The sequence below is a fragment of the Onychostruthus taczanowskii genome, unplaced genomic scaffold (genome assembly GCF_017590055.1).
Source record: "Onychostruthus taczanowskii isolate IOZ18803 unplaced genomic scaffold, ASM1759005v1 scaffold41, whole genome shotgun sequence".
Taxonomy (NCBI): Eukaryota; Metazoa; Chordata; class Aves; order Passeriformes; family Passeridae; genus Onychostruthus; species Onychostruthus taczanowskii.
The window spans coordinates 5,366,507-5,393,881 of NW_024501571.1; the positions used below are offsets into that span (position 1 = coordinate 5,366,507).

General features: G+C 45.4%; 2 protein-coding genes across 2 annotated transcripts in view; one reads left to right on the top strand and one right to left on the bottom strand.

Moving 5' to 3' along the window:
* Nucleotides 1–16,702, top strand: part of ITIH5 (inter-alpha-trypsin inhibitor heavy chain 5) — a 46,036-nt gene extending 29,334 nt beyond the window's left edge. Inside the window, exons 8-14 of the mRNA XM_041413433.1 lie at nucleotides 3,605–3,776; nucleotides 6,279–6,588; nucleotides 9,254–9,807; nucleotides 10,176–10,226; nucleotides 11,269–11,385; nucleotides 12,684–13,061; nucleotides 14,056–16,702. Coding sequence (XP_041269367.1) covers nucleotides 3,605–3,776; nucleotides 6,279–6,588; nucleotides 9,254–9,807; nucleotides 10,176–10,226; nucleotides 11,269–11,385; nucleotides 12,684–13,061; nucleotides 14,056–14,354 — 1,881 coding nt within the window. The 3' untranslated portion in view covers nucleotides 14,355–16,702. The remainder of the gene's footprint in view (nucleotides 1–3,604; nucleotides 3,777–6,278; nucleotides 6,589–9,253; nucleotides 9,808–10,175; nucleotides 10,227–11,268; nucleotides 11,386–12,683; nucleotides 13,062–14,055) is intronic.
* A 2,249-nt stretch (nucleotides 16,703–18,951) lies between these two features.
* LOC121340569 (store-operated calcium entry regulator STIMATE-like) overlaps nucleotides 18,952–27,375 on the bottom strand; it is a 29,582-nt gene continuing 21,158 nt past the window's right edge. The window contains exons 6-8 of the mRNA XM_041413406.1: nucleotides 26,487–26,570; nucleotides 25,387–25,503; nucleotides 18,952–19,561 (exon numbers count right to left, since the gene is read on the bottom strand). Coding sequence (XP_041269340.1) covers nucleotides 19,448–19,561; nucleotides 25,387–25,503; nucleotides 26,487–26,570 — 315 coding nt within the window. The 3' untranslated portion in view covers nucleotides 18,952–19,447. The remainder of the gene's footprint in view (nucleotides 19,562–25,386; nucleotides 25,504–26,486; nucleotides 26,571–27,375) is intronic.

Below are 27,375 nucleotides of genomic sequence, written 5' to 3' on the forward strand. Positions count from 1 at the left end.
GATGTGATGCCCAGCTTTCTGATGACTGAGTTGGCAAGGCTGAATCCCACCCTTTTTTTTTTTTTTTTTTTTTTTGCTGAGGATGGAGTAAAAGCTGCATCGTTTGGATGGAGAATGAACCATATGTCCTCCCTCACTCTGTTTGCTTTGGAGCAAACCCATGTGCACACACGCACACTTGTACATATGCTTGTGTGCATGTCACATAAATTCAAAGGGTTTTCATTTAAGTTGCAGAGGCAAGCACAGGATACAGATGCCAGAATCCAGGCTGTCAGTGCATATCCATTAAAATATGGCAGAAGTTTTTTCCTGGGAAAAATTGACTCAAATTCCGTGGAGTGACGAAAATGAGACAAAAAGCAAAAAGGAAATGAAAGAAGGGGAGAGAGTGATGGTCCCAGCCCCACATTTGGCACCTGTATGAGGGTGTGGGGAAGTGCTGGGTTTCCTGGGAATGTGTGTTTCAGTTCCCTCCTAATCCTCTCTGCAGCTCTAGCTTGGATGCTGTGTACACCAAGCAACTTCTTCTCTGTGTTGTTTTACTTTTTCCTTTCCTTTTCTTTTGGCTGAACACAGGCAAGTATGTCAAAAGGAATTTGTGAGCACAAGGGAAGTGAGTTGCAGCCTCTCTGCAAGTAGGCCAAAGCAAGATTATTTCTCCTCTTGCCTTGTTCTCAGAAACAGCAGAGCTTATTTGGGCCCAATAAATCCCTCTGAGAAAAGTGCAGTTTCACTGAATTGGCAAAAAAAATGAAGATAGGGGTTTTGTAATGGGAGAGGTCAAGCAATGTTAATTATGATCAGAGCTGTAATATAGATAATGAGATTTGGGGAGTTTTTCTTGAAATCATTGCCTCTAGGAACCTCTGTTCCTTTCCTTTGTGGGGGTAGAGGGAGGATGTGTATGTAGGGAGTTGTGGTCTCTTTGCTCCTTGCTTTAACACCCTGCCTAAATTTCCTTCAGCAGAGCTTGGCACGGAGGCCTGCTCAGACACAGGATAGAAGGTTCTCCATTTTCACTTTCTGCTTACTTTGATTCATTTTTTGAGGGAAAAATACTCGGGTCAACCTTGTTATTGTGGAATAAATCCGAGTCCTTTTCTCCACTATGTGATTGCTGAGTGTGCACGTGTGGGATGGTTTGACTGGCTGAACTGAGAGCTGGGAACCCCAGGTTTTGGGAACCTCCCACTTTCTGACCTTGGCATAATTACGAAAGTAGCCTGGTTTTCCTCTCTGTAAAATGGGATGTTGATGAAGAGTGTCTCTGAAGGGTAATGTCATGCATTATCTGAAGCATTTTTAAAATACAAATGGTGTTGTAAAAGAGCAGATGAGAGAGAATAAAGCTTTCCCTTCTTTTTCAAATAGCTGATTATTTCACCCAACTTTTCTATTTTCTGGACTGTTAGACTGGAGGCAGCCTCCATGTTTGGGGCAGGAATTCACCTTTGAGAAGGCTTGTTTGGTGCACATCATGATGTGAACCTGATGGGAATCTCCCTTTCTCTTTGAAAGAATCTCTTCCACCAGCATTTGCTTTAATATTCTTGTCTGTGAAATGGTGATGGGACGTGGAGGAATGTTCCAGCTAAGCAAGTGGAGGGATTAAGCCTGAGATCCCTGCAGAGCAAAATGATTTGTACAGAAGACAGAAACAGGCAGGGAGAGTCTCCAGACCTGGCTCCAGAATGTTTACAGCTATGAGAAATATTCCCCTTAATTTCAGGTGGACTGGGAGCCAAGGCAGCAGCTGTGAGGATTAGATTTGTTTGCATCATTGCATCATCATCTGCCATGCAGGATCCAGGGGGATATTGATGACACAGCTTGATCAGTCCTTTGAGCTCTTTTCCAAAATGTCTTTACATAGCAACATCAGGCCTAGGCTTATGTGGTTTCCAGCACTGCTGATTACTTCTGCATTTCTTCTGGACAAGCCCTTCACGTATTTTCCTGACAGGCATGAGAGGAACCTTTAAATGCTAGTGAGCCTACAATATTATTTCTTGCATAGCTTTCCTTGGAATTTGAAGGCTTAATGGTGGCCAAGAAGGGGCTGAGCTGAGAATCTGCTGATTCCTCTGCCTAGATATTGCTTCATATTCCTCCCATGTGTTTTGCATCCAAATATAGGGTATTTTTGCATGGACAGAAGCTGCTTTTGGGCAACTTTTCTGTGTCTTACTCAGCTGAAGTCTGTCTCCATGTGAACACAGCTGCATGGCTGCTAAATCCACTGAGGGGAGCTGGACAGCTCTACAGTCTTCCTATTTCCTTTTCCTCAGTGGTCTGGCTTCCCCAGAGCCCAGGATCGTTAACCTCCTTTGCTAAGAACTCATCTTGTGACCAGCTTTCCTCACTCTGTTGCCTGTGTTTAGATAGGATGATGAACAGTTGGGATATTAATAAAAAATAATATGCCTGGGACAAAACTGACTGGCAGGTAGAATCTGCAATGACTAGTCAGGACTTCTTTTTATATCTAGTTAATTGAATATATTAACCTAAACATTTATTAATGGCTGAAACTATTCATTAGGGTGTACATGTAGCAAATAGTATCCTAATTATGAACAGAGAATGTGCATCCTTTGACATGTTTACTGTTTTTTTAACTTATAAGTAACCTGTTTTAAATATATGCCACTTGCAGCTTACTGCCAGTCTAGAGGGTGTTAGACAAACTCTAAGAGTTTGTTATTAGTCATTATTATTCACTATCCCTTAATTCAGAACATGACTCTCCCAGTCACTGGGAGCTTTTATCCTAATTGTGGTGCCTGATTTTTAAGCTTATTTAGGTCTAGATGTGCCTCATAAGATCTTTTGGGCAAGAGCTGTTTTTCATCTCATATTTGCCCTGCCCCTACCATCACAGAGATCGGGCCTTGAGACAGGAAAGGACATCCCAATTTTCTTCATCAGCCAAAGTGGCAGTGTATAAATATCTAAAAGATCAGTAAACATCTTAAAATTAAATTCCCACCCACTAAAACACTGACAGCTGTGTCTGCTGCTTGTGGAAACCCAGGGCACCAGGATTATTTGCCTGTCTGTTCTGGGGTGCCCTGACCCCCAGGGGAGCACTGACTGTGACCCTCATTCATGCAGAAAGCTTCCTAGACTTCAAGATAGATTAGAATCCACAAAAGTGTGAAATAGATTCTAGAGAGTAGTGTAGGTGCATCATTTGGTGAGAAATTTAAGTTTTGGGATTTTTAGTGTGTTGTGGATGGAAGCAAGATGGAGGGCACAGGGTGTTGTCCTGGGTTCCTTCTTCATTCTTCTTCTTCCTCCTTCTTCATGGGTTTGGGTGGCATTTTGTAATTGGGCAGAAAAGTCCACATTGTGATTGGGTTAAAAGGGAAAATAATCTAGGTGTCAGTTCTTAATTGGATAGTTTAGTCTTAACAGACCTTGTAACAGGAGATTGTTGGCCATTTTGTGCCTTCTAATGAAAAGCTGCCAAACTCACAGTAGTGAGACTGTTTTACTGATAAGAAATAATAAACACCTGAGTCTGAACATGAACTGCTGTCTCAAGTGCCTTAAACCCAGACCCAGAGAAACCAATAGCTGCTGTCTTTTCTCTTTCTAGACCAAAGAAGCTCTCTTCACAATTCTGCAGGACCTAAGGCCTGAAGACCACTTCAATATCATTGGCTTTTCCAACCGGATCAAGGTCTGGCAGCAGGACCGGCTGGTGCCAGTTACTCCAAATAACATCAGGGATGCCAAAAAGTACATCCATAACATGTCACCCACTGGAGGTATGATCAGAGATACAGATGGCATTAACTGTGTTATCCAATTAACTACAACAGAACAGAGAGTAGTGAATGTGGTCCTGGAGCATATGGAATAAAAAGGCATTGGGATTTAGGTCATGGGACAAGGGGGTCCCTTCACCTCCACTCAGGGTTATATGTTCTTTATTAACATACATGGTGGGAAGGTTTCCTCAGACCCTGCCCATTGCAGGGAGTTTGGACAAGATGGCCTTTAAATGTTCCTTCCAACAAAAATTAATCTGTGATTCCCTACACTTATTAAACCAATTTTGATTCCATTCTCTTATCTGCTTATCTGGTGACATCCTCAGAATGGGAAAGCTTCCAAGGTTATTTCTTGAGGACACAGATGAAAACATACCCTGGCAAAGGACACACAGTGCCAGTATTGTGTAGTTTCTGAAAGGCTCTGTGAAAGCAGGCTCATGATTTTGTCTGGGCTGGAAACCCCAGGGATGAAGCACATGCTGTGGGATGAGGGATTGCATTCTGCAGGAGTTTCTCACCTAGTACTGTCCTCTTGTCTCTGCCAAGGAGCAGCCAAAATTATATTTTAAGAATTTCTCAGCCCTTTTTACTTGTGCCTTGTTGCCTGGAGCAAAGTGGACAGAGAAGACCCCAAAACAGTGGCAGAATGCAGGTGTGAGTTTTAATTTGATTCATAGGTCTCCTGTGTGGCTATGGACAGTAGTATAAAAAATCTCCAACTACAAATCTCCTGTGACATTTGCAATCAAACATATTCCAGCAGCTGCCCAGAGAGCTGCAAAATGACCTATTCAAACCCTTCCCCGTGGAAGTAGTCACAGCTGGTTGAAGGTCAGGGAGGGCCTTCCCATGGCTGCCCTGAGCAGTGACCACTCCTAGCAGAGGAAACCCTCTGATGGAAAAACACAGCAAACAGGATGGTTGGCTGTGCTCTTTGTGTTGTGAGAGGAATTGCTTAGGAAGTGGTGAAGGGACCTGCCCAGTTAAACAATTACCAATAGTGGGACTAAACTCAAGAGAACAAAGCCTTTTACTCCTGAAGTGCCAAGAGAGCTGTGCAGGAACCAGCTGGGTTTGCCCATGAACCTGCCAGAGAATAAAAGTAAATGGCAATTACTGACTTTGGTTCAATAGGAAGGTGCAGTGATTCTCCACCACAGGTACTTCAGGTTTTTTCCAGGTTTGGATAACTCTGTGTTTTCCCCATAAAGATGCTATTCCTTGAGTATCTTCCACTGAACATAAACACACACAAATAACATGGTGTGGTTACACCATGTGTTGTACTTGCACACCAAAAAATGGGAGAAGAATCCTGCTGCTAAATACCTGAGCATGTGGTAAAAGGCAGTTTTTAGTGCTTGGTAGTTCTATGATACAAATGAGTGTAATGCTACATGACATGGTCTTCTTCTGGTTTTGGGGAAAAAGGTTTTTCTGAAATTTTGGATCTGCCTGGAGATAGAATATTTGGGTGCAGGTTTTTTTGGTTGAGAACCATTTTGCAGAAGACAGAGTCACGATTTTGAGGACTTCTCAGAAGTCTTTGCTGCTTTCCTGTTCCTTGTCTTGCTGCAGTCACCGGAGCTGTGCACACTGAGTTTCTAGGTTTGTGCTGTATGCACTGACTTTCTATCACATCCTGTTGATAACCTTCCTAGAATTCCCTTTCCAGACCCCCAGGAGTCAGCTGTGTATGGCTCTTAACCCATTTCACCTGCTTTGTTTTCTAAGAGCTGTTTTTAACCCTGATGTGCTGATCTTGCAAAGGTCCCACAGCCAATACCTCTGTGCTTTGACCAGAAATACAGAAAGGGAATACTTGTACTAATTTTCCTGTTTTTTCTTTTTTTTTTTTTAACACACAGTGGGTTTGAGCCTTTTCATGCCTATTCTAATGTACATCTGTTCCCTCATTTACTTTGTTTTCTCCCTCCCACCCCACTTCAGGCAGTTTCATTCTTCTTTAGCCAGTTGTTTTGTGCAAACGCACTCCTCAGCTAACCAAGCTCTTCCCTTTAAACTTTGTATCCCCTGGGGTGTGAAGAAGGAGCCCATCCAGTTGTTTGCCAGTTTGAAGACTTTTTTCCTGACAAGTGTTGTGCCCTTCAGAAAAAAAATGAGCAGAACATTTCCTAGTTCAGATATCATCTAGGAGAGTCCCGTAATTAAGTTTAACAATTTTTGCTTGTACCAGCCAGACATAGTATGACTGTTTACCAGACTGATTATTGTACATTGAAACATTCAACGGCAATTTCACATGACAAAATGAAATTCATAATTCAATTCATAAGACCATAAACAACTGTGCCAAACTTTTACTGAGTAACAGAGCTGAACTGAATTCAAGGGCTAGAGCAACTTCATGTGGAGAAAAGGGACATCCTGATGTCCAGAGAAGCTGTCACCTCACTGAAGGGAGCTCAGGGAAGTTATTCACACCACTCTTAGAAGGAGAAATGACCTCTAATCATTCTGGTACCTTCCCAGGGACTAATATCAACGGGGCTCTGCAGACCGGGGCAAAGCTGCTGAATGACTACATTGCTCAGAACGACATCGACGCCAGGAGCGTGTCCCTGATCATCTTCCTCACGGATGGGAGGCCGACTGTTGGGGAAACACAGTCCTCCAAAATCCTCAGCAACACCAAGGATGCCATCCGGGATAAATTCTGCCTCTTCACCATTGGCATTGGCAATGACGTGGACCACAAGCTGCTGGAGAGGATGGCGCTGGAGAACTGTGGCATGACGAGGCTTTTCCAGGAGGATGAGGATGCAGCCAGCCACCTCAAGGGGTTTGTTCTGCTTTTGCTGTTCTTTGGGTTCTCTGGGAAAGCATTTTGGGATGGAAAATCCTTAATGACACATGGCAAGAAATTGGAGTTTCCCTGAGGCTCAGCTCTGGTTGGGAGAGGCGGAGTATGATCTGATGCTCTGAATGGCTACCCGAAAATTTCCTTTTTCTTAGCAGACTCCCTGAGATGTACAGGAGCTCCCAGCCCCTCAGAACAAAGCACTTGTTTCCCTAATTCAGATCATTGTTTTGGACATTTAAACCTGGAGATCTGGGGAGCACAGCTGAGTCCCAACTCCTCACAGGGAGATGATAGGAGGAGACAATGCATTGCATACATCGAATCAACAACATAAACAGCATGGAGGGGATCAGGAATGAAGACTACAATTTGGGGCAAAAAAATTATTTATTTATTTTTAAAAAATGATAACCTTTTGCCCAAGATCCAGAATATTCGACTTGGAAAAACACACGAAGATCATTTCTGGGATAACCATATAGTCATTAATTTCCTCATTGTTTGTGACCATTAATTTCCATTATTTTTTGTGACCCAAACTCCTCACAAGTTTCCTGAAATCCTCATCCTTAAGTAGGACCAGAAATTATGTTCTTCCTCTGTGATAAGAGAGCTGTAGTCCAAGGAGAGACCCTGGTAATGAGCAGCAGAAAGATGTGTGACCAAATGTTTAGCAATGTGTCAATGTTTCCAAATAAAAATGTTTGGCTTTTGCTTCCAAAATGTTAGTGTTTTAACCACAGAAACCAAAAAGATAAGGTTATTGAGAACTGGCCTCTCTCCTGGCTCATGCCTGACTCCTGTGGAGCAAAGCAACTTTCCACCAGGGCTTTGCCTTCTGTGGCAGTTATGCAGGACAAGAATTCCTTCAAAACTAAATTCTATAGATCCATATGTCACTCCACCCACATAATTTCCTCCTCAGGACATGTATTTTGGATAGCAAGTGGCATTCCCTGGCAGACAGAGGATGTTCTGCTTGATTGGGCTGTGGAAACCCAGTGCTGCCAGTACTTGTTCAAATGCCTCTCTCTGATGAACAGCTCCCTGCTTATCAAGCTCAGTCATGGCAAACCCATTTGGCACCTGGTGCCAAATTTATACAGAAAAGCACAATCACTGCTGGAGGCCAATTCAAGCCTCAGTTGGAGGGAAAACCTCAATGGGTGCCAATGTAATTTTTTTTTTTTATGCACAGTGGGTTGTATTTTTATACAGATACTTCCTTGAATTGTACTCTAAGACAGGTTGTGTATCTCCACCATTTGTTACAACTCAGAAGTTAATTTACAGAGAGTCTTCAAGTTTAATTTAGTCATGTTTTTAAATCTGGTGAGGTCTCTGCATGAAAGACAATGAGTGCTCAGACACACTAAAAGAAAGTCAACTAATTCAGGCTTTGGGTTCCCTTGGAGAGGGAATAAAGCAGAAAGTGTGACTTTAGCTTCCAGACAGTCTGTTTAACCAGATGTGTCAAATAAATGCAGCTTGAACTAGAAAAAGGGCCGAGGCCAATTCTTTGTTTATTTACCAAATTAAACTCAAATGACTTGCCAAGAGATGAGCAGTTTGGCATTTGAATGGGAAATGTGGTATTCTTGGAGCAGCTTGGGAGGAACCTTCAAAAGCACATTGCTGCAGGGAAAACACAGTACTGTAAACTGGAGCTTTGAGCCTTGGGAAGGTTTTCTTGGTTGTCCAGTGTGAGGTGCTCTCACAAGTGTGGTTGGTCACATTAACAAGGCATTAAAGGGTTAACCTCCCTGGTTCCAGGGAAGCCGTGCCTTGCTCCAACAGAAAATCAGCCATGAGGACTTGAGTTCTCTTGTGGCAGGGTGCCTGTACATAGCAGCTGGAATTCCTCCATTCCTTGGAAATGTCCTCATTTATGGGGGGCATGGTGAGATTCCTTCTTGATTTTCTTTCTCTCTTGCCCCTCAGGAAACTGTATTCCTGCCTGTCCTACACTGACCAACCCAATCTAGGGGTCTTTCAGAGCTTCAGGAGCTTTGGTTTGGAATCTCTTCAGCTTTGGTGGACTTAACATTTTGGCCTTAACAGTTTCTGGCTCTGGGATACCATTTGTAACACCACAAGAAACCTGTGGGTAATAGCATCTTGTCGAGGTTCATTTTTTAATAACTGGTGTGCTTTCTGTGAATCTTGGAAGCCAATAATTTACTTTTAAATGGTCACAAATATCTCCTTGCAGAGATCTGGACCCATAGTGGAAAGGAGGTGGCTGCCAGGCCATGCTGGGATGGTTCTGAACATGCTTAAGAGACTCTGTTTAGATGCCTAAGGAACAGTGAAGACTAAAATGAGGCAGAGAATAACTTTGGTTGACAGGGACCTCTGGATATCCTGTAATTCAGCCTCCTGTTCTGACAAGAGCTTCAAGTTTAGGTGAGGGTTCCTTTGTCCACTCAGGTTTTGAAAAGCCCTAAGGGCAGAGACCCCCCCACCCTGTTTTTCTAGGCCAAGTTAGAGTGGATGTGGTAGTTAAATTTGGTTTCTGATGGCTCAAACTGCCCCTGAACAACTTAGGAGCCGTTTCAAATAACCTGACTGTGTCCTTGTCAGTGTATGAGTGCAAGAGTGTGTTCACACAGTGCTAACAGTGAAAAATATGTCTTGCTTTAAGGTTCTATGATGAAATTGGGACACCCCTTCTCTCTGACATCCGTGTTGATTACCCTGAAGATGATGTGGAGCAGGTCACCCAGAACTTCTTCCCCAACTACTTCAATGGCTCTGAAATTATCATAGCCGGCAAACTCATCAACCGCACCTCGGACAAACTCCACGTGGAGGTGACTGCCAGCAATTCCAAGAAGTACATCCTGCTCAAAACAGATGTGGCTATTGACCTGCCAAGCAGAAATGACATCAGAGGTGTCCCCGGCCTGGAGGATGGCAAAGGTGACAATAACTACATTGAGAGGGCGTGGAGTTACCTCACCATCAAGGAATTGCTCAACTCTCGGCTGAAGAGTGATGACATTGAGGAAAAGGACAAATTGATGGAAAAAGCCAAGTCGATGGCCCTGGCTTACAATTTTGTTACCCCCTTCACTGTTCTGAAGATGAAAGAGGCTGGACTCCACTCGGAGCCACCTCAGGAGGAATTTATCAGCCCTTCTACTGATGGCATCGGGGAAAAGGTGCAGAGCCTGCAGGGTCACAGGGCCCCATCAGGTATGAGAGAAGAATAACCTTGTTCTGGTAAAAAATCTTCTTTCTGGCCAATGTCTCATGGCTGACTTTGGCACAGGGGTGACCTAAACAGGGAACTGAGGGGTAAAGCTGAGATTTTCATACTGGTTTTGCTAATTGTGGGCTGGGTAACCTTTAGCAAACCTTTCAGGACGCTCACTCACCCCCTTGAAGCATTTACTGCTCTGTAGAAACTACTGGAGAAAAATTGGTGTTCTACATTAAACTTAAAGTGGCTGCAGAAATCTATCCCATAATCTCTCTGAATAATATTTGGGGAGCATTTTTATAATATGTCTTTTTCTGCTGCTCAGTAAGTAATTGTAACAGCCTTCCTTCCCCACTTCTAGGTATACGCAGAGGGCAAGATAAACAGAGGATTAAAATCTCCAAAACTTCAGGTCAGTGCCTGCTTTCATGCCTTTAATAATACAAAATAATAGTGACTGATTTATGGAAACCTCAGATGCATATCACTGTGGTATAATCATACAAGTGACCAGCCAAAATTCTGTTTGTCAGACCTACAGAGTGGGGAGGAAAATGAAAACAAAACCAAAATACAGAGAGGATCAGTAATGAGAAGGAGTATGAGCAAGACAGATGATCTACAACATTTATCCTCATATTTGAGACTTCTGCAGGTCAGGGGAGAAAGAAACACATTCTCTCTGTACTAGAAATAATGAAAAAAACCTTTTATAAATAATAATGCTGAAATGTAAAAACGTTGTTCAGATGGAAAAAAGAGAAAATTCTATAGTATTTTATAATTTTCCTGTTAGTCCTGCACCTTTACCTAACTTTTCATACATTAAACTCTGAAGAATAAGTCCAGAGCAAGAACTCTGACTTGAATTTCTCTTGATAGGGTAAATTTTACCTAAGAAAATAGCATTTTTGGCTTGCCTTATTAATGGCAGCTGTCTGATAGTTGATGATAGGTCAAGGATTGTTGAAAAAATTAGGACTGTAGGATCAACAGCTGCTGTTGACTGCTCGAATGTGATACTGAGGGCCAGGAGGGGTCAGTGTGAGGTGGAGCCATGCAGCAGCCCTTGGTCAGAACGTACATTTCTGTGTGCTGTGGGGATGTAGCTTGCCAAGAAAGAATGGAGAAGAGTTCAAAACACCTACATGATCATTCCCATAAATCACAAAATTATATTCTGGGAAGAAAATATCCTGATTTTAATCTAGACTGTTTTGAGTTGTGATTGAAAATTCTCATCTGTGAGAAAAACAAAACAATCTTTGCGAAAAACAAAGCAAAACTTGGCATTTCCTGGCAAACTCCATCTGACCCTCTAAAAACAACAAACCAGGAGGACTTAGAAAAAACAGGGACAAACACATTTTAAACAGCAGTTTTGTTGCAATCTGTTGGACACTGGAGTTTTGTGTGAGCCTCTCACATTTGTCTGTTTTTCTATGCCTTCTCAGCGGATGGAGACCCTCACTTCGTCATTGATTTTCCCTCCAGCAAGTTCTCTGTCTGCTTCAATATTGATGGAGAACCAGGGGACATTCTCAGGCTGGTCTCTGATCACAAGGAATCTGGTGAGCAGCCAAGTCAAGCAGTTTCTTGTGGAGGAGAATCAAAGTGTAAGGCCAAGCCTTGCAGCAGACCAAGCACCAAGGTGCCTCAGGCAAGAAAATGATAGGAAATTAGAAAAAGTTTCTTGTATGGTTCAACTTCACCCAGTTACAAAGTCACAGCTTGCAGATAAAAGGTTTGGACTCAACAAAATTACTCTTCTGTGGGAATTACCCTCTTTAGTCACAGTACAGTTTGATTGAGGACAGAGCAAAGTACCCAAGCACCATGGCTGTTTTAGTAAAGAAACCACCAAACTGGCTAGAGAGTCATGACAGTCTTGAGAAAACCCACATGATTCAGGATCTGCTTTATCCAAGCCAATCTGAGCCAAAGCGTGGTCTGATCCCATCTGGAATTCTAAGCAGGGCAGCTAATAAGCAGATTATGTCCTGCTCAGGGCAACAGTGGGAGAAAGGGGTGTCAAAACCAGAGACAATTCACAGGCTTGTTTTAGAAAACCCCACAGTAAATTTGTAAGGATTCTGTTCTGTGTGGCAGTGGTCTAACCCCCATATTTCTGTGTTCATGTGTGCCTTAGAAAGAAAAAAAAACAGCTCCAGGCAATGTTTCCCTTCAACTTCTTTCACAGACTGTTTGTGCTACTGCTTGAATGATTTTGTGGCTCAAATGCAGAATGAGCTTGAGGAAAACAGACTCTGTAGCACTAGAACCTTGAACGTTTGAAGACAGAAATGAGAGATCCCATCAGGAATAATGGAATATGGAGGCATTTAATCTCAGTGCTAATGGCTTGGGTTTAGCTTGGGTTAGCAACAAGCCTCCTCCTTAAGTGTCAGTCTTCAGAGGCTTGTGGGAAGTGAGTCACTGTCTTATGGACAATAGGTCACAACAAATATTAAAATGACTGGGAATCTTACTGTGGACATCAAGGCTTTAATTGACCTATTGGGATCTGCACCTTAGAATACTCAAAAGTGTTTCTTTTTGTGGCACTGTGTACACTGTGATTAATGGGACTGGGGGCACCTGCCTGCAGAGAAGGCCAGTATTTCTGAGCTTGGGTAAGATTATGTGCTCTGTATGAGGTCACAATTCCGTAACAGTCTGATTATACTCATTTGAATGCTGGAAAGTGAAATAATCGAGCACGAGGTGGCGAGCCTGCATGTCCTCAATCACCAGGCTTGTGTCATTGAGACAATAGACCTGTTCCTGCTGGGCCCCTTCCAGCTCAGACTCTTCTGTGGCTCTGTGATCCTGGGTTCCAGCTTTCATTTACTGATTGTTTTCCTGCAAGGTGTAACCGTGAACGGGCAGTTAATTGGAGCTCCCGCACCACCCAACGGCCACAAGAAGCACCGGACTTACTTCAGCACCATCACCATCCTCAGCAACAAGCCAGAGAGGTCTTACCTGGAGATCACACCCAAGAGAGTCATCCTGGATGATGGGGAAAGGCTTGTCCTGTCCTGTGGCCGGAGTGCTGTCGTGAGGAGCAGGAGCCTGGAGGTGTCCATCTCTGCCTACTCCAACATCACCGTCACCATCCGGGACTCCATCAGCTTCGTCATCCTCATCCACCACTACAAGAAGCCAGCCCCATACCAGAGGAATCACCTGGGGTTCTACATCTCCAACAGTAAAGGCCTCTCTTCTGACTCCCATGGGCTACTGGGTAGGTAGCAGATTCTCAGGTTCAGAGCTCTAAATCAAACAAAAAGGATATTTCTGAGCAGAGACAGGAGGGAAGGAGCAAGGCAGGTGAGGATTAAGTTCCCAGGTGAGACTTTCACATCCTCTCTCAACTTCTCTATTTCTAGTATCTCCAACTCCTCTCCTGTCTTTTCCTGTAAGTTATCTCTCCCTATCCCAGCTGTGCCTGGTTTTCACATTTCCACTCTTTTAATGATTGTTCAGTACAGTTACTATTAGAATACACATGCTTGATGCTCCCAGTACAGAGACAGAAACCAAATCTTCCCTAAGAACTTTTTGTGGCCCCTTTTTTTCCAATGTGAAATGAAGGAAGAGTCACCCCTACCTTTTGAAGGAGCTAGGCTTTAGGTAGGCTCAGCTGATGACCAGATGGTTGTGTTCTTTCAGCCAATGAGCAGCATTGATGCTTTTGGTCATGTACAGAACTCCAAAGCTTCTGCCATAGTTTCTGTGCCACTCAGACACACCCAGGTGAAGGAGGAGATGATCCCTTAGGAGTGGGATTTTGGACTCAGGCCACTCTCATGGACAAACTTCTAAATCCATGCTTAGGTTTGGCCTAAAAGAACTTTCTACCAAGAGGGCAAGGGAACAGAACTTGAATTTTCAGGCCTAGGACTTTTTGCTTGCCAATGGGTATTGTGTGGGTTATTAACCTCTAGTAACCATGTCCCACAGAAGCAAACTTACTACAGGCAGCTAAAAAACCTCTTAAGCTCTTTAGTGACCCATGAAAAAAAGAAATAAATAGGGTTTTATTCTAACCTCTGTGTTTGTGGGATTTAGAAATGAATCACAGGAAGAAGATTCATCTTGCTATTGCAGAGAAGATCCATAGGCTGAGAATCCTCAAATGCATCCTACCAAAAAACCCCAAAACAAACCACCATCCACAAAAATTTATAAACAGGCACAAATCAGCCAGTCATGGACTCTTATTTTTTGCCTTGCAGGTCAGTTCTTGAGCCATGAAGTTAAGCTTCTTCAGGAATCCCTAAACACGAGTGGTCAGGAGGTTGGGCAGAACCAAACGGAGGTGTTGAAGGCAAACCCTACAAACACCCTGAAGGTGAAGGGGCGGCTGGTTCCTGTGGTGTGGAAGCAGAGGAGGATCTACAATGGCCAGCAGGAAGTTGACTGCTGGTTTGCCAAAAACAACGCGGACAAACTGATCGATGGCAGCTACAAGGACTATTTGGCTTCTCATCCCTTTGACACAGGGACCAGCTTTGGGACAATCAACAGCCTTTAGGACTGGTCACAGCAATGCATTGCAGCAGCATGTGGGGTACCGGGTCCCTTCTGAAGCCTTTACTAGGCAACTTATGAGTATTTCCTTACCTTTTGGTGCCAAAGAAACCGAGGATTTTGTCCTTGGAAATCAGCTGTCTCTCTTTCACGCTAAATGACTGTTCATCAAATTCCTGAAGAAAAAGAAGGCTGGGGGAAATGATGTGGTTAAAGGCATGATTGATGCTCTCCCAGTGGGAAGGGAGGGAAAAACGAGCCAGTGAACAGTGCAGAGGCTGCTGGCCTTAAAATAAACCCATGCAGGGATCTGTGCAATACCCCCTGGGGCTGGTGAGTCACCCCACGAAAGGCAGATCATACAGAACAGTGCCTGTTGAGGTAAAAGGCTTTGCAAAGAAGTGACTTGGAGCACCTGCTCCAACCTTGGTCCATGGGGAAAGGAGAGAAAGACAAAAAGAGAGAGGAGATGTGGGTGGATATATCTGCAGCGACTCATTAGCATCAAACAAAATCAAAACCTTAAATCAACAGGCCCCAGGAGGGTACTGCTTTCCTGGTTAGTGGGATGAGGTCTGGATTTGCCACTAAACATGATGTTCCTTGAATCACTACAAACCCTTACAACAGTGGTGAAAACCTTGATGGGGTTTACTGCTGTCATGGTGCACAGGCTGTGTGCTTGGAAAGCACCTCTGGTCCTCAGCAGAACAGAAGTGTTGCAGGCTCCCATTCCATGGAGCAGTTAATTCAACATAATTCAGTTTAAACAACATTGCAGGGTTAGTGATTCCTTGAGTCTTGACTCCCTCAGGAAGAAGCAAAGTTCTGCTCTGAGCTTCCAGCAGACCTGCCATGTCCTTGAGCATCACACCCCTTCTGCTCAGCAAAGATTAAAATTTCCTAAGGGATGACAACCCAGAACCCTCAACAGCTTGTGAGCCTACAAAGCAGCCTCTTGAATTTCGACTAGACAATTCTAGCTGCTTTTGTAATTAGGGAGGAAGTCTTTATTTATTCCAAATTGTCAAAAAATTTTCATCCTGATTTCCCCTGGCTTCTTCTCCTTTCTTACACTGCAGGAATTTGTGCGCAGCAGGAATTTGGCAGCAGGAGGTTACAGAAGGGTCTGCCAGCCACTCCCACTGCAGGTGGTGCTCCAAGCCCAAAACTGCAAGGCTGTGGTGTGTTTTAAAGTGAGGCATCACTGAGCAATGCTATAGATCAGCCACAGGGGAGTTTTGGCAAAGAATTTGTCCAAAAGGGACTTGACAACCACAAAGACATTTACATGGCAAGGCCAAACTGAGCTCATGAATACTCTGCCTTTCCAGAACTGAAAAAGAGGGAGGCTGGGTGTGGAAGCATCTCCAGGAATTAAATGACATCCATGTGTTAGGAGAAAACAGTTGCCAGGGACCTACAGAAATAGGTTTAATCTTGACTTTTTTTTTTTTTTGTATTTAACAATTAAATCATATTGTTGCTGTTGGAGCTCCAGCTGCTGGGGGTGGGGTGGTGATTTTCCAGTTGCTTGATCAGCTCGTTAGTGCTGCAAGCACCGTGGCAGCAGAGCAGGTGGCAAGCATGGTTTCTTTACTCACACCATGTGCTGCCTGGAAACAGCCAAAAGCAACCAGCAAGATTTAACTGCACTCTGGAAGATCCTTACAGAGAGCTCAGTTAGCACAAAACTCATGCCAAGGCTTGTACTTTGGAACAGAACATAAAGAAGAAACTACTGCTTTGGGCACTGCTATCTTGAGAAATAGCTCTCCTGCGAGGGAGAGCTGAAGGCAAGACCTTCAGCACAGTCCTGAGTGTGGAATAATAACAGAGGTTTAATGCTCTGCAGTTTGCTTGTGGGCCAGAAAGAAATGAGGAAGAACAGCTGTGAAGTTGACTTCTGTGCCCAAGAAGAGAGTAGGAAGATCACCCACAGCCCACATCCAAACAACCTCCCCTTTCACTGGCACGGAGCAGACAGGAAAGTGCAGGGGATTTCTGGAGACCCCAGGGTTTGGCATCTGTTTCCATAGTGTCCTTACTGAAACCTCCCCTCCCCTCCCACATTGTGCTGTCCACGTGCATTGCTAAGGGGAGGGACTGGCTCAGGCTCTCCCCTCATCTCCTCTGTATATAGACATGTATATAATATATATAAACACACACCTACTGCTAATAATTCAGGTGCATCATTGCTTCTCTTTCTCCTCCTCCAGCCAAGGAAACACATTTCTTTCTGGGCCTGAAGATAACAAGGATCAAGTCCAATGAAGCACCTGGAGCAATATACTCAAGGTCTCCTGAAGGCTCCAGTTATCCATTTCACAATAAATATTTTACAGTGAACACTGCAGTGAAGCTTTAATTTGGTAAAGATAAAACAAGCTTTGAAGCTAAAGTTTTGTGTGTGTTTTATGCTGCTGGACAGGCTCACGGTACCAGATGGCTGAAAGAACCACTCATGAATTAAGAGTAAGTTGGGAATAGGTAATTTCAGTGGAAAATTAAAGGCCATTGATGTTCTTTAGTCTCTGTACACTTGGTAGGAGGCAAGAACAGATCCCAGGGTTCTACTCCCACATTGAAATGAGAGTTTAACCACAGACTTTAAATACAGTAGAATAGGACATGGGAAAACAGTTTGTGCTCCTGCTGCCCCAAGAGCAAAGGCAGGTCATGGACTGTAAATTCAATTTTTTTCAGCTCTGAAGTGGACATCACAACACTTCCCGCTCTAATGAGGGGGAATATGTTCAGGCTTGACCCTCAGAGCCCTTCATGCTGTCCCAGAGAGCTCCCAGACCTCTATGCAGTTATTGCGGTGAAGATGCATTTGTTCTCATCTCCAAGAACGTCACAGAGCACTTGGATTCACAGGGATGTGCCCAGCGATTGCACATTGCTCAGACAGCTCAGGAATGAGGCTGAGCACTCTGGAGTGCAATGGAAATAATTGCATGGCACCATTGCAGAGAAGGGAACAGGGCTGCTGGAACAGCACTGGCTACACAAGGGTTGAGAGGGAGAACCTTCCCCCACTTTTTACTTCTCTACTATTGCCAATTCTGAACTTCTCAGACAGCCTCAACTAAGAGATAAAATTAAAGTCATGTCACTCACAGTCCAGTTTAGGTCAAGGACATTGCTTTGGCCAAATTTGCACTCTTCACCCATTGCAAAATTGCACTGTGCAGCCCCATAGCAAGAACAAAACTCCCAAAATACCAGTATTCCTCAAAACAGGGAGCCAGTTTCCAATAAGAAAGCTGTTTTAATATATTTCCAGTCAAAACCTTGCACAGCACAGGACTTAGGCCAACCCTACCAGTGCAGAACCTCCCAGACAAGCAGTTGTGTTGTGAAACTGACTGCACTGAGCAATATAAATAATCCATTCAGAGAGCTGTGTGCCATGTGTTCCAAAAGCCTTTTGATGTGCCAGCAGAAGTAAGATTTTGACCCTTCATTAAGGAAGAAAAACAAAAAAGGACTTAATTTCCAGAAAAACAGTTTAAAGCTGCACAGCTGCAAGTGTAGCCAAGCGTGTCTAGTGCACTGAGGGGCATCCGAGACTTTGATTTGCATCTAAGGCTTCAAACCACTTTGAAGTCAGGAGAAAAACAACAAACCAAAACCCAAAAAAACTCCCACCAAATATCTTCTCATGCTCCAAGCTCAGCCTTTGCATCTAAATCCATCCAAGCTAGAAAATCCAAATCCTTTAATTTTTACTCCTTAATAAGGGCTGTTTTCTTGGGAAAAAAATACAGGGGGAAAAGGAAAAATAAAAGAACATTCCCACCCATCACTTAAAGGGAGTTGTCTTGCAAGAAGCAAAGGCTAGCTAAGGCTCCAGTAGGGATAGCAGCCCAGTGGATCCTCTCCCCCCAATTTGGACTCTGGCTGGGTCTCTCCACAGCTGTGTCTCTGCATCCAGCCTGGGAGTGGGGTGGTGCAGCTGCTCTGTGCTCGCCCTCTCCCCAGGACAGCTGCAAAGTGTTTTGCATTTTTGTGTTTATAAACAAATACAGCTTGCTAAGAGGAAAGCAAACAGGGCAAAGCCCTGCACTTCACACTTGGAGGAGAAAGTGCCAGTCCTGGGGTGAACCAGGGTCTTTTCCAGCAGCTGTACCACCCCAGATCCTTCCCTACCCCCAAAAGAGGGCTAGCTAATGGGGCTTCAGACACAGTTTGAATCAGATCCTGCAGAGATTTCAGTTGTTTATTTTAAACTGAGTAAAAGGCGAGCTGTCAGCTTCCAGTAAACACTCCCTTGTAAGGTGCTGACTGGGATCCAGCTCTGAGTGTGTTCTGGAGCCCAGCACAGGCTGCTGCTGCAGGATCAGGGCTTTGCACTGAAGCAGCTCCTGCAACTCAACCACACAAATCAACCTCTGTGGCTCAAGCTCTTCATCTTTAGGTTCACCAGACCAGCCCTGCAGCTCTGCTCCTACAATCTTACCTGGTGAGGAAAGATTTCAACAGCTCCCCTTCCTCCCTTTCACAGCATCAAGGTTGTGCAGAACATCAAGCAAATGAAGGCATTTAACCTATGAAGCAATTTTAGGTCAAATATTTATTGGATTCCTTATAAAACAGTAAAAAGAATCTGATCCACTGGGACAAGCTTCCCAATTCAAGACATTTAAATACATATTGCAAACCATTTCTTTTGAGCATTGTGCATATAAAAGTGTCACAGTTCAGGTACTACAGAATACAGCCTTTTTTTTTTTTTTCCTTTTTCGATTAAAAAACCAGACAATATTTACATTTCAGTCTCTAGCCCTGACAAAGAAAAAAAAAAAAAAAAAGTCACACCCAGTTGTCTAGCCAGGGAAAATCCATCCCTGTATCCCCAACCTCAACGTGCCTGCGTGTGGGGTAGACAGGTAAAGCAGATACTGCTCAAGCCTGTACAGGATGCACAGACAGCATCCACAGGACAACTGCAGGATAGGTCTAAGGTGAGGCAGGCAAAAGGATCTCTGTAGACCCACAAGGATCACCCCGTGTTTCCCACCCTGCCCTTCCTTGGCCAGCTCAAGGATCACAGCTGCTCCTTCCTCCACCTCCCTCGTCCCACTGTTGTCAGATGACCACTTGATAGCTGGGCTGCTTCATCTTCTGGTTGGTTCCCCAGAGTCCTGAAATATCCTGATCGCTTTCAGACTGATCAAAATCCATGTCTGGAGAGAGCAATACCTAGAAAGGAGAACAGACAGATGCTGTTGGAGTCAAAAGTCCCAGAGCTTCTCAATACTGCTTGCTGAACGAGTCAAGCATTCCTAGAGGGGTCTGCTGCCAGATCCAATCCTCTCTGGCAGATGGGTAAGGCCTCAAGGTCATCTAGACCACCTCTCCAACAACAGCCAAAGAGATTTGGGCACAGGCACCACACCAATCTGGTGTCCCAGTGCCCTTCCTTGAGAGCAGAATGGGCTGATGAAGGCTCTGATCCCCATGGGACAGAACTCACACATGGATGTCCAGGCCTGGCTGAAGCCTCAGTGGAGCTGTACAAAAATTAGGCCACATATTTTGGGAACAGCTGTACCACATGTAGACCTTTTCCCAGGCCCCCAGCTGCTTGTCTCCTCCACAGCTCAGCCAGAAGGGCAAGCAGGGCTACAGGCTCAGCTCCAGCCATGGAGCCAGCTCAGGAGGGGTGTCCTGGCCTGGCAGCACCTCATTTCTGCCTGGCACAGCAGCTCCTGGCTCAGTCTGAGTTGTGGGGGCCAAAGCAGAGCACTGACACCTCTCACTGGTGTTTGAGGTAAAAAAAGCACATTTTTTTCTTGCTGGAGGACCCAAAGGAACCCCTACACCCTCAGTAGTTAACTCCACACCTGAGGCTACCATGGGCTGCTCTGAACTGGCTGCCATCAGCCTGGATCTTTTGCAAGATGCAGACAGAGCCACGTGTGGGCATTTTTCAGCCACATCCTCTGGAAGAGGAAAAAGGCCTGATTTTATCCAGAAGATGGCTGCACTGCCTGCAGAAGAGCTGAAACCCAATGCCAGGCAGCCAGCAATGTGCATGGATAATATTCATGGCTGGATAGGTTAGAGTCATTGAATCCTCAAGGTTGGAAAAGGCCTCCTAGGCTGAGTCCAACCATTAACTCAGCACTGCCAGGTTCCCCAGTAAACCTAAATGTCCCTGAGCACCACAACTACATGTTTTTTCAACATATCTAGGGATGGTGATTCCACCATTTCTCTGGGCAGCCTGTGCCAGTACTCGACCACCTTTTCAGTAAAGAAATTTTCTTTAATATCCAATTTAAACCTCCTCTGGTACAACTTGGGCCTGTTCCCTCTTGTCCTGTTTTTGTTACCTGGGAGAAGAGACTGATCTCCACCAGGCTACAACCTCCTTTCAGGGAGCTGTAGAGAGGAATAAGGTCACCCCTGAGCCTCCTTTTCTCCTGCCTCCCCAGTTCCCTCAGCTGCTCCTCATCAGAGCTGTGCTCCAGACCAGGCTGTTCGCTCAACCCTGTCCTACCCCCATCTCCTCAAATACCCACATCTGGCCAAGAGAATCCACACTGTCACCACAAAGTCTCCCTGTGCCTGACTCAGCAGCCTTTCAGCTCCAAGACCCAAGTCAAGGGATGGTTCATGGACTTTCAGCCCAGTGCTCACACACAGACCATTCCCAACATTCCCAGAGCTCAGGATCCCTTGGGCAAAACCAGGAGCAGGAGAATCACTCCTATCTCTATCTCCACATATCTCCACACACAGTTGTGAATTAACATGCCCTCCACTTGTCAGCACTCGGGCAGCACCACGGGGCCAGTCACCACAGCAACAAAACTACTAAACAGGAAAAACACAACTCCAGTGAGTCAGTGACTTCAAAGCAGCCGAAGAGCCGCAGGGGAAGATTTCCTGCTACCCACCCTCACTCACATCCCAACCCCTCCATCCAGGGCTGTTCTCCTCACAGTCACCCAAAGGACAGCAGCAGAGCAGATTAAGGTCTCTTGTCCCCCTCATTGGTCTCAAGGATTTTTTAATTTATTTTGTTTTGCTTCAGGACACACACTGGAAGGTTTGCATCTCTCTCACGTGAAGATTTCCTGTTTATCACATTAATATTGTGATGCTGTTGGACCTGAAGAAATGTGTGTGCAATTACTCACAGGCAGCACTGTGAACTCACTGAGCTCTGACAGGCTGCAACAGACTGCTTGTGGGGCCTGTTGAACTGGTGATTTGGGTGGCTTTCAGCTGGAAACTCCAATCCCCTTGCAGCCAAGCAGGGATGGTGACACGGTGCTGTGCATCCAGACCCATCCAGGCTGCTACCTGCCCACCACAAGCTTCACAGAATGACTGGGTTGGAAGAGACCTTCAAGATCATCAAGTCCAACCCAGTCCCAACACCTCACTTACAGGAAGCTAGAAGAGCAACAGTCCCCCAGTAACCTTTCCACAATTCCCCAGGAAGCAGCACCATGAGAGAGCTCAGTGAGTTCACAGTGCTGCTCATTGCCACGACAGCCACAAGACACACCCTCAGGCATCATCCGCAAGCCCAACTCTCATTTGGGAGTTTTTAAACAATTTGGACAAGGCTCTTTCCCTGCAGATGCATCCAGGTCAGGATCACAGTGGCACAGCTGGGACATGGTTTCCCAGTCCTGGGACAATGTGCTGCTGTCTCACTCAGCACTCCTCAAACACCTCACATTCCACAGTGTGATTTGCCATGAGTTAGGTGGGACAGTTTCCTTCCAGAAGCACCTCTATGTCCACCTTCATTTATCTTCCCTGTAAGGACCTGACACCTCAGCTCAACACAAGTTTGAGCTAATTAAAAATCAAAAATAAAATTGTTTCTCGGCTAAGCAACAGGCAAATCCAACTTGCTCTTGGACTTTCTAAGTGTTTCAGCATGAGTTAGCAGCACTGTATTGGTGTCCATCAACATCTTCATCTAATGAATGCATAAATGCAGAGTTCCTTATGAAGGGAATTAGGCAGGTGCTGAACTCCATCCTGACCAAAGGCAGGCCCTCATGCAGTATATTAACTTTCCTTCCAGCCTCACAGTAGCCTCTAATTTCACCTTAATTTTTCTCACAAGCACCACTGTTAGTGGACTTTTGCTTTAAGGGTTGTGTCTAAAAATGTAAGCCTTCAGGAAAGGAACAGAAACTCATCCACCTCCCTGGGGAAAAAAATAATAACTGAAAAAAGATCAAATAAAACATATTAAAACTGACTTGTTTTCCTGAGTGGAGGAAACAAAGAAATCACTGATAAGATCTAAAGTTCATGGGAGTTACAAGGGCAAGGGAAAAAAGCCTCAGGTCAAGGGCAGGACACATACAAAGCAAAAATAAGGGCTTGCAGATGAATTAATTTCCCTGGCTGAACAGCACTGGATGCAAAGTGGCATTCAAGAGATCCTTCTCTATCCCATAAGAGGGAAAAAATATTACTCCGTGAACATTTACAAGGCAGGGCAGGGGACTGAAACAACACAAAGCTTAAGACTGACATGGAAGGAAAGAAGGGTGAAATTCTTCCAACCAGAAGAGGGAGTTTGTCCCTTTCAGGGATTCAGTGTAAAAGAAGCAGCAAGAGCTCATCCTCTGGCTCACCAAAGCAGCTTTAAAGCCCACAAGACCTGCCACTTCCTTGGCTGCAGGCACAGATCCAGCAGGATTGCTGCTGCTGGGTTTCTTCTGGCTGCCCAGCTGCTCTACCAAGCCAAGGACAGAGCTGAGGTTTCCTTCTGCCCCTGGACAAAGCACAGAGCGTGGGCTTGGAACAGGTTAACTCCAGCCCACTCTTTCCATTCTCCTTCCTATCTCTCTGCCTCCTTTTCCAAACACAGACTGCTGGTTCATGTGAAAATAAAGACACTCCATTGGTGAGATAGGCAGAGGGCTGAAATTCAAGTCAGCAGTGAGCTGGGAGCTGGTGGCGCCTGCAGCGAGACAGCCCTGATGAATCCTGATAAACCTGGGGGACACATTAGCTCTGCCCTGCACTCCTCAGCCCCCCTCCCTCCTCCACTGGGCAGCAGGGAAACATGAAATTCCCCCATGTGAACAGGTGGTTAGCAGCAACAAGCCCAGCAAATGCTCATTTTCTGCTTTTGAGCCTAAATTCCAGTCAATCCAGCTGTAGGGCTCAGCCAGTCAACACGATCTTTAGTTCACAGCTTAAGAAGCTGACACCTGAAGCAGGAGCTTAAGGCTATTCCTCAAGGCCCAGTGCCAAGAAAGAGTTGGAAAACAAGTCACCCACTTCTGTATTTCTTCATAAACTTCCTTCTCTGCCCAAAATATTTGTCAGGCCCGAGGCACAGGAACATGTCTGAACATGAAGGAGGCAATCCCTGCAGACTGGTGTGAGAAGACACCAGTCCCCTTGGTAGCTCCACTGCAGTGATGGATCAGAGGGTTTCAGGATGAACAGATTACCTGCACATTGTTGAATTTCTGCTGAACTCTTCAGAGAAAAGCAGTCAGGTACTTGGAAGGTGAGAGAAACCTTTGACGGAAAGTGGCAGATTGTGGGAATTGTTTCCACTACTTGAAACTCCAAGCCTGTTGACCTGCCAGAAGAGGCTTTCTTAGCATCTGGAAATTAGCAGGTATTGTTCCTTCAGATTATCCAAAAACTGAGCTAGAGTCACCAAACACTTGCAGTGCTCCAGTGGAACAAGGCAGAGGTGCAGCTCCACCTCCATGGAGGAGCAGTTCCTGTGACACCATCTGTGGCACATCCACAGCAGCCACCCTCTGTGAGCCTGGATGCTGCCAGGTTGGGTCCCAAAAGCTGTAAAGGAGGTCCTTGTCTCAAACAGAGATGTCACCTCCTCAGCTCTGCCTCTGAGCTGGGGTAATTCTGACAGGGCTTGGGCTTCAGGAACACATCCAGTGAGCAGGGCAGGGCTTGACCACCAGTGACCTCCCCGGAGCTGTTCATCCAGAGGCAGGACCAGCAGGAGTGACCCCCTTGTCTCAACAGCTGCTCCCACCTGCCTGCCCTCCCTGCCAGAGCCAGGACTCCTCTGACACTGCACGAGCAGTGGCCACTTCCCCCCTGCACCCCTGGGACACAGCAGCCTTGGCTGCTGTGCAGACTGCCAAGCACACACTGTGAAAACGTTTCCACCTCTGTGTGCGCTGCAGTGTCACCAGTGATGTGCCATCCCATCTATCAGCACAAGAGCTGAGTTACTCCTTGTGAAAGAACTCTCAGAGAGCAAGAGCTATTTGTGTTCATCCTAAATTCCTCAGCAGGAGCTCCTCCAGGAGCCAGGCTGCGATTGCCAGAAATTATCTTATCTTGGTAAGTCTCACCAGCGAGACTCAGGATACTGCAGGATATCAGCAGTAGCACAAAGAACACACTGAAACCAGGCCTGGGTGCCAGGAGGAGGAAGGGAATTCCTCCCAGGGACCAAGACTGTGGATTCTGCCCAAAGGTCAGTGAGAAGTAGACACCACCTACCCAACAAACCCCACATGATTAAGAAGAACAAAGTCTGCTGGAACTGCAGCATTTCCTCCCCCACCATAACTTTCAGGCTCAGACTACACAAAACACAGCCTCCTCCAGCTAAGGGACAATAATCTGGTTGAAAAAAATACCAAATGCTGACAAAAATAGGATTCCCAGCTAAGCCTTGTCCTCTAAAAGGGATGCTAACAATTACAGAGAGGAAAGTAAGCTCTTCCCAGCCAAAATTAATTACAATTAAATATAGCAAAGCTCAGAGGGACAGTTTTAGCCTGCACACGCAGATCAGTGCAGAAGCCAGCTCATCCCCCCAAGACACTGTCATCATCCAGGGCAGTATTTCAGCAACACTGCCTGGGCTGTCACACTGTTCATGGTTAGAGTGAGTTTGACTTTGCAGGGTGATCACCCACATCCATGAAGCACCACCCCAGGTCCAGGCAATGTGATGTTCTGTTACAGGACTGTGGTAAAACACACAGACCATCCCACAAATTTGCATCTTGGTCTGAAACAGAAGTTTGCCTCCCTGGTCTTACCTGAGATTCCTCAGTCCTCCTGGCCCGAGGAGTTTCTGTGGATCCATTGATGTCTAGGGCATCCTTCTGCTTGTACTTCCTCATGATCAAGCTGTCCACAACCCAGAACATAATGGCCTTGGGAAGAAAGAAGTTACATCAACAGATTGCAGAGACCAAAATGTGGAGTCATTCAATCACAGATATTTCTTCTCCTCTTGGGTCCTCCAGACATCCAGCCTTGATCAACCTCATATCTAAATCAGCCCTGCATCAATTGTGTCCATGGGGACTGGATGAGTCAAATTCCTTAAGTCCCTTCTTACACAAGTCCTATTGTTTCCAGATTAAATAAAGACCACAATAGGCTGAGTTTCCACCAGAACATAACCACTGAACCAAGCTCCATCCAAAGTTCATCTGCCAGAACCAGACCCTAATCACTTCTTTGAGGACCAGAATCTGCTTTCCAATGTGAGATTTGCTTTCCAGGCTGGGATGGTGGAGAGAGGCAGATCAATCCAACTTTGCCAGTGCTGCATCCATTGAAAAGTGCATGGAATGAGCTGGAAGTGAGTTCAACTCCCTGCTTGTCCAGGGAGCATCTGAGTGTTAACACCTTGTTCCCACCACCCACCTTAGCAGGAGCTGAGCAGCACTCAAGGATTACCCAGAATCAGGGGAACCAGGAAAGAGCTGAGCTTTCAAGAGGTTTTGTCAAACTAGTTTTGAGAAGAACAGTTCTGGGTAACCCTGAGCACCTTGCTGTAATACAATCTGACATCCAGCCAAATGACTGGATTGCAAGGTCACATACCATCCTATAGGACTTTAAAGTGCTTGGGGCATCCCCATGCTGTTGAGATGAGCTCTCACCTAAGGAGACCCAGCTTTATTCCAAGAGGTGAAGAGTCAGCCCCACAGCAGCCCAGAGAAAGGGAAGGGAGTTGGGAACAGAGACAGTGGCACTGACACGTTTGTGACTGACAGATTTCTTTACTCACAACTCCACCCTGTCCCAGGCACTTCAAGGCTGCCCCCAGCCAGTCCCTGTGCACTCCCATGATTAGTTTGGTAATCTCCAAACCAGCCCACCCAGCACTTGCAGAGGCACCACTCACATTGACTATGAAAGGCACAACAAACATCACCAGGACGAGCTCCAGCTGAGGGTTCGGGATGTAACCCAGGAGGATCTGCTGAAGCTGCGGAGGAGAAAATATTTAGAACACTTAACATTATTTAGAACACTTTAGCATTATTTGAACAGCTCTGTTGCAAGATCTTTGATGAAAACTGCTTGTCCTCTTACATGAGCAGCCAGAGCTCTCCAGCCTGTGTTTCAACCCAGCCCTTAAAAGTTTACACAGGATATTCCCTTAGCCCAGCTGCCAAACACATGATTTTGTACAGAAACAAGTCTTTCAGTGTAACTATCCATGACAACAACTGGTGGGACTTCCCTTGGCTCCCTGGAGCTCATCTGCAGAACAAGGACACCAGCCATGAACTGCAATCATGGAGAGGAATCCAGAAGCTTCTCTGGATCTGGATTGGTGCTGCTGGAGAATTCACATCCAAGTGTGAGCACTGTAGGCTACTGGGTTTGAAGGACAACCCTTGAAGGGGTAAGTGCTCCCAGACTGCTGGGGATAACTCCTCAGTTACACCCAGTGTCTGGTACCTCAGAGCCTGCTGAAAGAGGACTCCAAGCTGGAGTTACCCCTGACTCTCAGAATTAGGTTTTTACACCCATCACACCTACCTGCCAACAGGTAAGTGGCTAAAAGCCCCACAGGTTATTATTTTTATTTTTTTAAAAAATAAACTTCGGATCAACACAATTAACATTGCTGGCATACAGAAGCAGCTGAGCAGGAAAAGACAACACACTACTCATATAGCACTTCCCAAATTAATCTCTAATCCCTCAGTTTAAGCACAGGATCATGAAAGACCAACACGGACTGACTTGACAGAATAACACAGAAATCCTCTGGCAGAACTGAA